Source organism: Mycosarcoma maydis, chromosome 16 (assembly GCF_000328475.2).
Source record: "Mycosarcoma maydis chromosome 16, whole genome shotgun sequence".
NCBI classification, from domain to species: Eukaryota; Fungi; Basidiomycota; class Ustilaginomycetes; order Ustilaginales; genus Mycosarcoma; species Mycosarcoma maydis.
In genome coordinates, this window is record NC_026493.1 from 538,268 (window position 1) to 552,767 (window position 14,500).

The 14,500-nt window shown below is 51.3% G+C and overlaps 4 protein-coding genes across 4 annotated transcripts; 2 read left to right on the forward strand and 2 right to left on the reverse strand.

The window, feature by feature from the left end:
• Positions 1–405: 405 nt before the first annotated feature.
• UMAG_05794 (putative ATP-binding cassette glutathione S-conjugate transporter) lies at positions 406–4,992 on the forward strand (the record flags this gene model as incomplete). The annotated part of the gene is made up of 1 exon (XM_011393219.1): positions 406–4,992. One exon carries the CDS (start codon positions 406–408, stop codon positions 4,990–4,992), a length of 4,587 nt encoding a protein of 1,528 aa, XP_011391521.1.
• A 493-nt stretch (positions 4,993–5,485) lies between these two features.
• UMAG_05795 (uncharacterized protein) lies at positions 5,486–7,042 on the reverse strand (the record flags this gene model as incomplete). Its single annotated transcript, XM_011393220.1, has 1 exon — positions 5,486–7,042. One exon carries the CDS (start codon positions 7,040–7,042, stop codon positions 5,486–5,488), a length of 1,557 nt encoding a protein of 518 aa, XP_011391522.1.
• A 1,489-nt stretch (positions 7,043–8,531) lies between these two features.
• UMAG_05796 (uncharacterized protein) lies at positions 8,532–10,275 on the forward strand (the record flags this gene model as incomplete). The annotated part of the gene is made up of 2 exons (XM_011393221.1): positions 8,532–9,687; positions 9,746–10,275. The coding sequence occupies 2 exons, from the start codon at positions 8,532–8,534 to the stop codon at positions 10,273–10,275; spliced, it is 1,686 nt and encodes a 561-aa protein (XP_011391523.1).
• A 1,406-nt stretch (positions 10,276–11,681) lies between these two features.
• On the reverse strand, positions 11,682–13,158 carry UMAG_12315 (uncharacterized protein; the record flags this gene model as incomplete). The annotated part of the gene is made up of 2 exons (XM_011393279.1): positions 11,682–12,577; positions 12,654–13,158. 2 exons carry the CDS (start codon positions 13,156–13,158, stop codon positions 11,682–11,684), a joined length of 1,401 nt encoding a protein of 466 aa, XP_011391581.1.
• Positions 13,159–14,500: the final 1,342 nt, after the last annotated feature.

Here is a 14,500-nt window from a genome sequence, read left to right on the forward strand (position 1 = left end):
TGATGTTTGCGTAGCAATCACGAATCGCGTCCACGCTTTTACTGTTAAAATTGATAGCGCCTCTAAGTTATCATTTCGCTTGTCTGTCCATCGCATGGCTCAGAATTGGCCGTCAAAAGTCTCACTATAACAAGTCAAATTGATCTGGTCGGCTGAAGCGTATCGCCGGCAGCAAGCAAGATACATGCTATCGCGTTTGATGGATGCCTATACCCTAGGATGCCCTTTCAGCTTCCTTCCCTCTGTTAGACAAGGTCCAACTGTCGACCTGACCCTTTGTCTCTCCTTCTCACTACATCAAGCATATCATCTCCCTACCTTTCCGTGTCGTTGCTTGACGTGTTACGAAGCATGCACCCTGTGCGAGAGGCGCAACTCCCTCCCCCGCTGCACCTTGGCTTCAGCATGCGTACATGCAATGATGGCGACTTTTCGCCTGTCTCAAACTGTCGCTTCTTCGACTTCACTATAAGATTCTCAAACGTCGTCTTTGTTATCCTTCCCTCCTGCATTTCCATCATTCTCTTTGCAGCTCGACTCTACCGTCTTCGACGTAAGCCAGATATCAGTGCAGTTTCGCAATCTCATCGGCTCTCGTTAGTTCCTTTTTGCCGTCCTCACGCGGACGCCGTCAGTCTCGTGGGCGCTTCTGTATTTCTCATCAACGCTATCCTCAACCTCGTTGTCTTCGTCATCATTGCGGTACCTTCGTCCAGCAGGCTGCGCCATGCGCTGGATCAGGCAACTGCTCTTCCTAGTTCCATCCTGCTCCTCCTCGCTTCTGGTCTTGCTGTGCCTCTTTCGGTCGCTGAGCGCAGAAAGACGCGAGGAGGTTCTATGCTTTTGCCGTTCTGGCTTCTGATATCGCTTCTCTTCAATGCCTCTCGTATTCGAACCTTCAATGCAGTACCTGCAGTTCGCAATTCTCCCGTCTTCACTATCCATCTCGTTTCTTTCAGCTGCTTAGGCGTCCTGCTCACGCTCGAGAATGCCAGCGGCCTTCCCACTGCCCAGCACAACTTCACTCACGAGTCTCGCGCCGGCTTCTTCTCTCGCCTGCTGTTCGTCTGGGTATTCCCTCTCCTCTGGTCCGGCTTTCGTTCTCCGCTGCAGCTCGTCAATCTGCAAGCCCTCAAACCAGAGTTTTACGGACAATCTCTTGCCCACGAGTTCATCGCTGCCTGGACAGGTGTTCCCATTGAGCCGCAACGTCCTTGCTCCATGTCCCAGGAACGCGACTTTGACGACATGAAGAACAGAAGTGACACGAGCGCAGAGCACCCCGAAAGAGAAAGATACCACCTCGAGAAGCTGCCTTCGTCTTGGCACGATGACGACGGAATGACTCCCGCCTATGGTCACAAGATCTTCCCTCAGAGAGTTGTAAAGCGAAGCTTGCTGAGTGCAACACTTCGTGCCTTTCCCCGATCTGCACTGGCTCCTATGCCCTGGAAGTTGTTGCTGACTGCATGTCAGCTTGCACAGCCCTTCTTGGTCTCGACTACGCTCGCCTTTGTCCAGTCTTACGCAGATAGCGACGAGGACCAAGCTCACGACACAGAACAACCCGTTGTTTACGGTTGGGGGTTGGTGGGCGCCTACGCCTTTATCTACCTTGGCATGGCCCTTTCAGAGGGTCAATTTTGGCACACCTCGTCGCAACTCATGGCCAAAGTGCGTGGTGCCTATGTGGAAGCCATCTACCGCAAAAGTCTCAATCTCCACGCGCGGGTTGCCCAGATTAGTGGCGGTGGCAAGGCCGCCAATCTGATGAGCGTAGACACCGAACGCATCGTTGATGCAATCGATGTCATTCATGAAATCTGGAGCGGATGCATTACAATCGCTGTTGGCATTTATCTACTGTACGCTCAGCTCGGTATCGTCTTTCTGGCTTCCATCGTGTCTGTCGTAATCTGCTTCATCTTGACTCCCCTTACTAGTCGAGGAATGGGCACAAAGCAAGGCAATTGGAGTGCATTCACGGACGAACGAGTCGACCTCACCACTAGCATCATCTCGGACATTAAAGGGGCCAAGCTTTCGGCCTACGAGGATGTTCTCCATGCAAAAGTCTGCAGAGCCCGCGCCAAGGAGCTCTCTGCACGCAGCACGTTGATGAAGCAGGTCACGGGAGTCATCACCTTCACCAACTCTGCTGGCGAAATGATGGGCTTTTTCACCTTTGTCACTCTCATCGTCGTCGACAGACTGTCTGGATCGAACCAATTCGATTTGAACACCGTCTTTACCACCTTGACCATCTTCCTACTCATCCGAAGGCCACTGTTTCAGCTCGGACAGCAATACGCCTCTCTTCTACAGGCGCGGTCCAGCATGGAACGTATCCAAACCTTCCTCACCAGCGAGGAAAAACCCGATGTCCGGTCTGCCATAGGCGAAGACATGAATGCTGGCTCTGCTGCCCCGACTGGAAGCGATGGCCAAGCACTTCGTCATGCCGCCATTTTCAAAAACGCAAGCTTGGGCTGGGCCGAGGAAACTGTGCTCGCCAACGTCAATATTGAAATCCCTGCTGGCAAGCTGACAATGGTCTGCGGCCAGCTGGGTCAAGGAAAATCAACCTTGCTACTAGCCTTGCTCGGGGAATGCGATCTGCTAGCAGGGGAACAGCAGCTGCCATTGCTCGCGACACGTGTTGCCTACGTCAGCCAAGACATATGGCTGCAGGAGAAATGTTCCATTCGCGACAATATTGTCTTTGCCACTGGCGATTATAACGAGGACCTTTACTTCCAAGCACTTCGAGCATGTGCTCTTACAGAAGACATCGAAAGACTGCCCGAAGGCGATGCAACACATGTTGATGCGCTGAGCGGCGGGCAGCGTCAAAGAGTTGCCGTAGCTCGTGCTGTGTACAGCGGTGCCGAAGCATATGTCCTCGACGACATCACTAGCGCTTTGGATGCCGAGACGGCTGCTCATATGTGGCGTGCTCTTATGGGACCTGTCGGTCTTTTGAAGGGCAAAACAACCGTGATGGCCACAAATGCTATCCATCTGCTTCATCATGCCCAGTTGGTCATTCGCATCGATGCAGGCAAGATTGCAGAGTCGGGTAGATTCGAAACGCTCTCGCTCAAAGGCAAAGACGCTATGTCTCGCCACAGCCTGGAATCACAACGGGTTCTCGCCCCCGAGGGCGAGAGTGCCTTGCAGCCAGGCTCGAACGACGATCACGAAGACATTCTTACCGGCTCCGTCGGTCTCAAGACGTACGAAACGTGGCTGAATGCCGCTGGCCGCGGCAAAGTCGTTGTTTTCCTCGTTTTTTGCGCCCTCACGACCGGCACCCTGCTAGGCACACCGTACTACCTACAGGCGTGGGCCCAAGCCCAGCAAGAACATCGTTTCCGCCACTGGGTTGCTTGGACAGTAGGCTATCTCCTCCTGCCGCCTGCAGCCGCAGCTTTCCTTGCCACGGGTTTTTGGATCTTCTGTGTCAACTGTGCCGAATCGGCAGGGAATCGTCTCCATGATGCCCAACTCAAGGCCGTCTTGTCGGCGCCCATCTCGTTCTTCACCCAGTGCACCACAGGGCAAGTCACCAATCGTTTCTCTCAAGATCTTTTCCACATTGACCAGACGTTTGTCTTTGCGATCATCAATACAGTCGGTGTTCTCATGATGTTGCTCGGTTCCCTGGTCACAATGATCGTCGCGACACCGTACCTTGCCGTCTTGGTGATAGTGATGTTTGTCGCTTCCTGGGCGATACAACGCCTCTATGTTCCCTCTAGTCGTCAGCTGCGCAGACTGGAGATGGCAACCAAAAGCCCGCTGTACTCCGCCTTTGCCGAGACGTCTGTGCCCGCAGGCTTAGCCACAGTGCGCGCACTCCAGCGCGATAGAGCCTTGTTAGAGCGCAACACGGCATTGCTCAATGTCTCTCAGAGGCCCTACTATCATCTCTTTACCGTCCGCAGATGGCTTCAGGTTTGGCTTCTTCTTCTCACCACGATCACCAACATCGCCTTGGTTCTACTGGCGGTCGTGTTACGCCATTCGTCGCACGCAGGAGTGCTCGGTGTTGCACTGGTACAGGCAACCTCATTGGGCGCTTCGCTGAATCAATTCATCGTCAACCTTACCGAAGTCGAAATCGCCGGCGTCGCCCTCGAACGCGTCCGCGATTTCTGCCTTGTCGAGCCTGAAGAACGCTCTGCCGCTGTCGAGAAGCTGCCTAACGCTAAACAGGAGGCCGAGTTGACGATCGAGGGAAGGGTAAGCTTCAACAAAGTCTCAGTCTCCTACGGCGCAAATCTCAAGCCCTCCCTGCACGAGCTCAGTTTTGAGCTATCGGCAGGGAATCGGCTGGGTATCGTTGGCCGGAGCGGGTCCGGAAAGAGTACTGTGCTTATGGCACTATTTAGGATGATCTCGATGCGAGCCGGCACGATCCTGCTCGATGGAGTTGACATTTCGCAGATACCCATGAAGAAACTCCGGTCTGCTATGACTATCATCCCGCAGACGCCTCTTCTGCTTGCCGCCAGCATCCGCGAGAACCTCGATCCAGACCTAAAGTGCTCGGACGATGAAATTTGGTCGGCGCTCCACGTCTGTCACCTAACCGAGTTTGTGAAGAAACAGCCAAACCAGCTCGAACAGCTCCTCCTGACAGGAGACACATATATCAGTACGGGTCAGAGACAACTCCTGGCGTTGGCACGAGCATTACTGCGGAAAAAAAAAATCCTTGTTCTCGACGAAGCCACGAGCGCAATGGATGTTGAAACGGAAAAGACGGTGCAAGCTGTGCTGGCAACGAAATTTGCCAACTGCACTGTGATTGCGGTCGCTCATCGAATCGCCACCGTCATCGCATTCGATCAGATCATCTGTATGGCCAACGGTCAAGTTGTCGAGTCAGGAGCCCCACACGAGCTCCTCCGAGCCCGGGGCGAGTTCTGGGCTCTGGCTGCCGAGCAGAAGTGCGTGTACGAGATGAAACCCAACTCGAAGAGATAGCGTGCCAGATCGGGATCAACAGCGAGGGACACAATGGCAGAAACGTACGACAAGCTGCGCCGGTCAATAGAAAGGCGACGTGCCACATGGGACCTAAACTACAATGTATCATCGCGTCATAACATAGAATATGATCGCCCCAACGTCTACCCGCTCTAGCTTTCAATAGCAGACACTACTGCCTGAAGACCTCCTTACCCTGCAAGAATCTTGCAATATCTTGGAGCCGTTTCCCGCTCCTTGTTGGACCTGATTTTGACACATCATTTTTTTGGCTCTGATAGCCACAAAGAAGAGCGACATGTCTTCGCAAAAAGTCACAACTGTGTCGTGAGAAAGGGCAGGTGGTGCTGACGGTCAGACCTTCCATGTTTGAGCAAGCGAAGCGTCCCTTTGTGAGTCAATACTGTACATTTTTACATGTACAGAGGTTCATCAGGCTCTCGGTTGGAGCTTCTTCACAGGGTTGAACGAATCAATTGGCATTGACAGCTTAAGAACAAGGCAATCTAACGGTGCTAATGAGGCCCATGGTCAGCAGAGACAGGAGGGCCGTAAAAACAAAGACGAGCTCGGGAAAATGAAGATGCAGGCCGATTCTGTAGATGTTTGCATTGAGTATCGGACCTAGCGTGCGCATCACACTGTCACATGTGTACAAGAGCGCTACGAGATCGTCATTTGACGCCGTCGCCGGCAAGAACGCCGTTGCAAGCGCAACAATCGTTGAACTAGCACCTGACGATAGACTGAAAGCGACCAGTCCCAACGCCATGCCTGCGACACTACGCCAAAGTCCAGCGACCAGCGCAAGGGTCCAGGAGATGACGTCCATAGCTAGCGAGCCAAGCGCAAGAATGCGGTCGCTGTCGGAATCTGGGAGGCTGAGTGGCGCGGCGAGTCTGCGCTTGCGTACCCAGGCTACAATTGTTGGGAAGAGGAACATGAGGAAGAACCAGCTCATGAGACCAACGGAGCCAGATAAAAAACTGAGATCTTTGGCCTTGAAGTTGAAACGCGATTGGACGTAGACAGCGTATACGTTGGTGGCAACATGAATTTCACTGGTCATCATGCTGGCGACCAACATCTTGGTGAGATTTGAGCTGGACGAAAGCAAGCGAAATGGGGTGCAGGCGCCACGAAGCTCGATCCAAAAGCTTGCGCCATGTCTTGGAGGATGGAGTGGGTCATCTAGGGATGAAAGAGCGGCGGGAGCTGCTGATGGATTCAGCGGGAGGCGCGGGATGGTCAAGCTGAGCAGGATGGTAGCGACTGAGACTGTGGCGCCGATGCGAAGAGGGAGTAGATTAATGACGAGGTCTGATCCAGTCTCGAGATCGAGTGACTGAAGTATCAGAGTAGAGAGTAGCATACCTGCTGAGACACTCGCAGTCAACCGAGCCAGCCATGTCGCCCGCAACTGACTGGGTACCCAGTCCAGAATGATGGTATTCGAGACGATGCTGAGCAGTGTGCCGCAGCCCATCAATCCCGACAAGACAGCGTCAAACAGAAGCATGTGTATGGATAAGGTTGGACTTGGGTGCCAGCCATCACGCGGCCCGTCGCTTTGCGCTTGTAATCGAATTCTTCCCGTGAAGTAAGTTACGAACCATGAATTCAGAGCGTTGAGCATTGCAGCCGCGAGCAAGGACCGTTCTCGACCAAGATGCTTGATAACAAGAGGACAGATGACCAGCGCCGAGATGCACGATGCAAAACTGTTCAGGCTGATGCTATAAGCAAAGACGTTTGAAAATCGTTCGTCTACCTGCGTCAGATGACAATTGTGCCCTGATTGGATTGACGACAAGCTTTCACCGTGGTGTTCAGCGCAGCTAAGAGCGTGCATCAGCTCGATAATCGTGGTCGATCCAACGTAGTCGGCGATAGTGGCCAGACCGTTGATTGCAAACACCATAATCAGCGGTGTGAGGTTAGCAACGATCTCCCCGGGTTGAGCCACTTCAGCGTCGTCTGACTCCTGATGCGATGGCCTCCGCGAAAGCAGAGCTTCATTTTCTCCATCATTCGTACGTTGGAGCATTGGAAAACGCAACGGCAAGGTTATTGGCTCAAGATGAACAAGGTGTGGAGCGCTAGAAATGGCTTTGCTCTGTGAATGTTATCTCGCCGAGACTGGGCTCGGTGGATGATTTCGAATACAGGCTGAGATACTGGCGAAAGGCTTGCAAGGCGGGCGACGTACTGCTTGAATCGTACTCCACGCTCCCATAGCACATGTTACTTTCCCGGGCCGCATCGACCAGAATTCTTTAGACGTGTGCTTTGCCGAAATGTGTCAACTGAAGGTTGGGTTTTGATTCCCCTGTCGCATAGGCGGCAAGTGAGAACAGACTAGTGCAGCTTAGTGTGAAAATAGCTGAAGGGTGGTAATTTCGGTGGTCTTATTTACATGAGCAACGGGACGACACCTCCCGTATTTATTTATAACCTATTTACATGACTGATACGTTCGTTTCGAATGAGCTAGGAGATTTTCCCCAAAGCCTTTCTCGAAAGTTCGCGTGCCCTAACATTTCTCGAACGTTCGCGGAATCTTACTTCAACTAAATGCCCCTTCGTTTCTCGAACGCGTAGCGCCATCTTCGCCCCATTTTCTATAATCGCATTACATTAAAGAAGAAAAAAGAAGAAGCACACTTGGCCGGAGAACGTGGGGGTATTTTATTCATAATACAGCGCGTCCGTTTCATACAGCAAATTCTTCACACGACTCGAATTCTGTGACGGTCTCCTCCTGTGTTTGATACCAGTTTCGATTGAAGGCTTTCTTCAAGCTACTTTTGCTTGTCTGAGAAACTACTATGTACTGTTCTGGGACGGGTCTTTCACCGGCACGTCGTCAAAGAAGAGACTTTCCTAGCATTCTGTTTCTGCCGATCGAATAGAGGACAATGATACTGCACTCCAAGAAGGCGGTGAATGTCGAATAAGCTCGAGCAAGCTATCGTGTCGGGTCTTTGATGATTTTCTTTATATCTGACGCCGGGCAAACCAACCGTGCAGGCCTACCGGCCAGGCCTTGCATTCTTTTTCCTATACACTGTGTCCGTAGGGCATGGTCAACAAGAGGTTTTAGTGAAAATTTAGTAGAGTAAATTGCTTCAACGATATGTGGGGACTTTTTAGCCTCAAGCAAACTCAAGTCCCTGTTGCAGAATTGGATGGTAGTATCAATGATCGCCCACTAGACTAAAGCGACGGGTAATGAGCACCCTTGTGTCTACACTAGGTGCTTTCCCGTAACGAGCGTTGGTTGGCCATGCTTGTAAGGACAGCCTCGCCTCTTATCAAACTACGACTCGAATTGAAGCGACGAGATTTGAGCTTTGGAAGGGAGACCAGCTCAATTCGCAACAATCGAGTAAAAAGGACGCTTGAACTTCGGTGTCAACGTAATCGAAGTACTTGTCGACAACACCTCTCACCATCGTTCGTCAACATCGCCGGTGTCCCAACTGCAATCTCATCGTACACGTCCGATGCTGAGCCGATGCGTGGAATTTGTCGCCATGACCGGTGGCTCTGGGGACGAGCTCAAAGAGAAGAAGGCTGTTTCCCTATGCTATACCCAAGAAGACTGGAAGACTGACGAAAGATCCACGCCAGCAGAAAGGGGGATTGACCAAGCACGAGCTCGAGTCGTCTCTGCTTCTAGAGACCCATCAGGGTGTGTCGAGGCCGAGCAACCTGCAGCTCATGCAGACATTGCATTTTCGAAGAATTTCGTCGACTGCGGTCTCGATTCGCGCTATTTGACAGCAATCACAACGAATGTCAACAACCCCTTCAGCTCCGGCGAGACGAACCACTTCGAACCACATGCAACCTTCCACACATATCTTGACAAAGCTTTCAGTCTCGATTTCTGCTCATCGTGGAGAGAAGATACTCGAGGATTCGGCAAACAAGGAGACAACCTCGATGGCGAACGGTACTGGTCTCACACCCTGGGCGATCCGATCGTTCATCTTTTAAAGTCGCAAAAGTACTCCGAGTTTCAGATTGAGCGGTTCCTTGGCTTCTTTTCCTCTCAACTGATCCAAGCTTTAGGGGAGCGCTTCGATCACAGGAAGAGTAACAACGGCTCCAAATGGTGCTCCTTGATGTGTGACGATGGTTCACCTGTCGAGATGGGTCTAGCATGGAAAGCCAAAAATGATGCTCCTCATGCACAGGTACGCTTTGCTATCGAGCCTGTTGATGATGACGAAGTACGTCAATCGGGAACAAATCTGGGCGCCACGCACAGACTGATCCATCAGCTTCAAGAATGCGGATACCTCTCCTTCAACGGCAGGGATCTTTTCCAACGTGTCGATCAGGCCGTATCCGAAGTTTTAGACTCTAGCGATGTGGCCTCCAAGACGCAAACTCGATATATGGTCGGCTTCGATATACTTCGTCCTGACAGTGCCCTTGAGCCGTTAGTACAGATCAAAGCCTATTTCGTGCTTCCTGGCTTGTTCTCGCCCAGAACAGCAGCGGAACACGACTTGGCACACGGCCAGCTCGAGAAGATACTCGAAGCCATCAAGGACGTCGCACGCGCTCCGGGGTTCACTCAGCTCAAATCGTACCTGGACACGCTTTCAGATGCTACCACAGGCCGTCCTGTCATTCTTTCGGTCGATCTTGAAGCGAACGGTAGTCCCCTAACGCATCAAGGTCTATTGGCGTTTCCCTAATGCTACCGCTCAGTGTGTTGGTTCCCACATGAATTTAGGCGGCAAATGGGCGCGTCCTATTGATGTTGGACAAACAGCCGAACGGGCGTGGTCGAAGCTCATGGCCCCTATTCCTGTGCATCACACATTGGATGAAACCGGAGACTACTATGGTGCCAAAATCGTAGATCCATTCAAGTCAACTGGAGGATCTCTATTCTACTTCGACCTCAGCTGGAAAGCACCCGATGCCCCGGAAGGACCTGCAAGACCTGCTCCATCCAAAGCATATGTTCCTGTCAGACATCTAAATGCTTCGATTGCAGGTACAGGCTGTCCAGAAGGAAATATCGTGGAGCTCGAAATCACTCGTCGCTGTGCGGATCTCCTAATTGACACTGGGCGTGTCAGAGCGGCCAGAGCGTATCTCAAAGCCCTAGCTCCATTTTGCCGTCGTTCGAACAGTGACGAGGAGGAGATCTGTCGCTTTGCTCCAGTGACTGGCACTCACACGTATGTCTGTGCAGAAGGACCACCAGACAACCCGGACATCTGTATTTATATAAGACCACTCCTTTCCCCCTGGTGAGGACATTAAAATTTTAAAGAGCCGGCTCTACACAACATCGTGTTCTCCATTTCGTACTTTGATATTGCCTTCAAGCACAATGCATGCATGTTGTCAATCGCGCTGTCTGTTCTTTTTCCCTGTAAAGCCCCGGTCATTTGCATTCAGGAAGATCCAGTTACCGGCTCTGGAAGTTGTAGTACATGAACGCGATCTCGCTGAGCACAAGAGCACCGAAGGACGCACATGATGTAGTAGCGAATTGAATATAGCACGTGATCGATTGCCAGCATAATAGGTCATGGCAATTGTCATGTTGACCAGGCCCTCAAAGCATGAGCCAATTACTGTATGGCCTCGTGAACGCAATTTAAATACCCTTACCACTTCAGTGAAGGCCAAAAACGTTGTCTCACTTCGACTTGTTGATCTTCATTCGCTCGGAAGAAGATATTCCGATTCTAGAATCGTAGGAGCCCATAATTTGAAACCTGGAACAAGACCCGAGAAAAACTTGAGAATCGTATTCAAGCACCACCGCACAAATACTGTAGTGACAGCCTTTCATGATTTGGACGATTGTGCAGTCACCTCTCTGTTGGGGGAAGGCTCTAAGATTCCACCCTGCATATATTGAGACAATGGACTTGTGTGCAGCAGTCGTTCCTGGAGGGCGTTCCTGGAAATGGCACACTTTGCCGCATGTAAAAGGATCGTCACTTGGTCCTGCGGTATAAGAATTCTTCATGTCGCTTGTGCAATGCGCAAACTTCTGATTCCATTCACTGCTCAGTGCAGTCCCATGGGTGTAGTCGTTCCCAAGCACCGAAATCCTCGACGATTGCACCGCACACAGGCCTGAACCTCAGAGACGAGTTTGGAACACACAGGCCATTTTGAACCAGGGACTGTCCTTTGGCGACGGGAGAGAAGAACCGTGCAGGTCTATGAACCTATTTAACCTCTTCCTCCAAGAACGCTCTGGATGGTCAGGACTGAATGCGACTGCCGAAAAGACCTCGTAGAAAGCGCTCAGCGTTGTGTCGGCCCGGTACTGTAGCGCACAATCACACGCAGAACAATCAGACATCGTACTGGTGTCTTGAACAAAGGTATGGATAGTGTATTTGACTGTATTCGATTGTATTTGCTTGTGCTTCCAATCAAAACACCTTGAGTATTTGAGTCAGTTTTACCACAGCGCTGAGTGATGCGGTGTTTCCACGCTCGCCGACGGAGCTTTTTCTCTGGTCTTCTGCTGGAAGTGCGTCCTGCCAGTCGGGAGGCAAGCTGGCTCGTCCAGTGAGCAGCGAATCCAGAAAGTCCGGTTCGCACCTCTCCGTTGACACCGATGTGCCACAAACGCTCCTTGCAGGCGTTGAGAGCACCGTGAAAGCTGTTTATGCCTTTGCTGCAGGCTCTGCTCTCTATGTCGGATTCTGCTCTGTTTTTGAGTTAACGCGAAAGCCTGTCAGGGAGTTCGGTGTACGTACGACATCTGGGAGAGGAAACATCCTACCGTCAAGCTCTATAAACTGAATGTGGAAAGGGGGCTCTTCGAGTTCCGCTTTGAGACATGTGGGTTCTGCGTGATCCTTTCGTGAGCTGAGAAAGTCATTAGAAGCAGCGTGTTGGGCCTTTCGACGGTAATAGTACCTCTTGCTTTTTTCGCGATTCTGAAGGACTCGCTTAGGTATTTCCTTGCTCATATGACGACGCCGAAGTAAAGAACAGGACGAGCTGAAAGCACCACCATCATCGAGAATGTTGCCTCCTAGAAGGACTTTGTCGGCGTTGATGTTCTGGCTGTGGTTCTGCTCTCGGTATGGTGCGGTGATCGTTGAGTGTTCAGAAAAAATTGGCGAGGCCGCAGTGTTGTTGTAAAAGAGGCATGGTGATAGAGGAGTGCTGGTCCTACATAGTCCTGATGGTGAAAGGGCGTCCCAAGATGAGAAGCTTGTCTCGGGGTTTGGGGTCGCGAGAATACTGGAATCCGACGATGAACCAGACGATGCTGTATCACTCTCCAAGAATGCAGATGTTAATAGACAGTGCTCTGGGTTGCTTGTATGGGGTAACGGCAATGTCATCAGTGGATGCTGAGGAAACAGATGATCTGCGGTATTATCGGATGCATCTTCGGAGGGTGATAGAGTTGAAGTGAATGATGTGTATGCTGCGTGTAGTGGTACGCTCTTGAAAACAGTTGGTGTGCTTGGTGTGGATGGTATCGCCGCTGTGTAGCGCTCTTGCCATGCTATTTGTGCTTGAAAGAGGCGGTACTGCATGAACAGCTTTCCGGAGGACCATGTATAAGCTTCACCTGAAAAAGGAAATCGTCAACATTGATGGTTGCTACTTTCAGCAGCTGCAGCATCTCGCAACGTCAATATACTCACCCCAGACGAACTTGCCAAAGCAGGACAAGTGTTGCTGCAACGGTTCGTGTGATTCTTGATGTGTGTTTTGTACACAGCAGAGGCTGCGATCTTCGACAAAGCAAAGTAGCATGTCTTGCCATGTAGACTCGTAAAGCGAAAAACGAACATCCTCGTTCAAAGACGAAGCTACTAGGCATGCTTCGGTCTGCGCCTTGCTTGCCAGATGGACGGCTAAGAAGACCGCATTGTCGTTCTGCAGCGGTGGTAACAACGCCGCATATCTCTGTTCATATGTATCTTGAGCGATTTGTAAGGCTTGCGAGGCAACAAGCAGCCTTTGCAAGTACAACAGAAGCTGCAGCTGCGAGTTTGAGGCGATCTCTGTTGGCGCAATATCGCAAGACGCCAGTTGTGTTCGACGAGCGCGATAGTAGGATCGAGTGAGTGGAAACCGCAGCTGGCCCAGATACTGCTCGAGCGTCATGCCTCGGGTACATGGATCCCAAGAGCTTTGCAGCTCCATGGCGGGGTTAAGGTGGATGGAAATCTGTCGTAATGGTCACGAGCGCGATGGTAGAAGGAGGGGGGCATTCCACATGAGCAAAGACAGGTGGTTATCATCGCAGATGGTTCACATGTACAGTAAATCTACTGATGGCTAGTTACTCGACACATTGTCCCGATACAAGTGTACAAGTGTGACGGCAATACTATCCAACCCTGGTTGACGATGCCTGGAGAAAGTACAGACCGTGAATGTAGATTATCAGGGTCCAAGGTGGTTAGTTGCACTACACGACAGCGACATATGCAAACTTGAAACTACAGGGTTCAGATATTCATTCCTAAATAAATAATTTCAGAATTATAAAACAAATAAAAACGTAGGCTGAGCAAAAATGCAATCACAGAATCGTATCATCCCACGCAACAAACATTCACGATTTCGGATTTTGGCCACTCACGACTGAAACACCAAACACGAGACACGAGACGTGAAACTCACGACTGTGAAATCGAGAATGCACCGCTTCCCGCACCGGGCAAGCACTGCCTCGACTCAGTCATAACTAAGTCGTAAATCGCGAATGTTGCTGTGCGGGTTAGCTCTGGCCTCGATGTATCCTCAATTTGTCTTTGTATAATGACAACGGAAGCTGCGCTCAAGCACAACATACTCCACTGTACCGTCTGCGACCGGTTCCGCTTTTCAGCGGAGGCAAGAAGCTTGTAGACCAGGTCGCCTGTGGACTCTGCGATGCTGTGTTGACGCGAGACCCGCAGCTCTCATGCGATCGCTCACAGCAATCGATCAACGCCCAAGGCGGCTATATGGATTGGTGTCTCTGGGCCCGTCTGTGTAGTCCCAGATGCTATCCCTGGTTCGCGATGTAAGGCCCCTAGAAGCTACTCTATCAGTGCAGCACGGCGCAGATGGCGAGAATCAAGCTCTTGGCCGATGAATGTGTAGCCCCCGGCGTTCGAATTCTCTTCGAGGATCTCTATGGTCGCTCCACAGCTTCCGAGGCGGAAAGGTCTCTGAACTATCTTTGACAGAGCGATTGCTTCTTAAGTACGACTTGACGAGCTAGCCAAGGTGGCGATGGTGGTCAGCAGACATTCACGATTCACCATGTAGGAAACATAATTTACATGGCAAGCGACCCCATTCGCCACTGCCACAACAGTAAAGTCGCAGATACTTGCCTCTACCTGCAACAATTTGGCGACAAAGTGCTATCGCGTCTAGCTCTTCATGTGATACTATGAAATGGCTCCATTGTCCCCGCTGTGTCCTCGCGACTCACGATCTTTGTGACTTCACGCTATAATATATATACACGATATATGATTTGCCGAGGCAT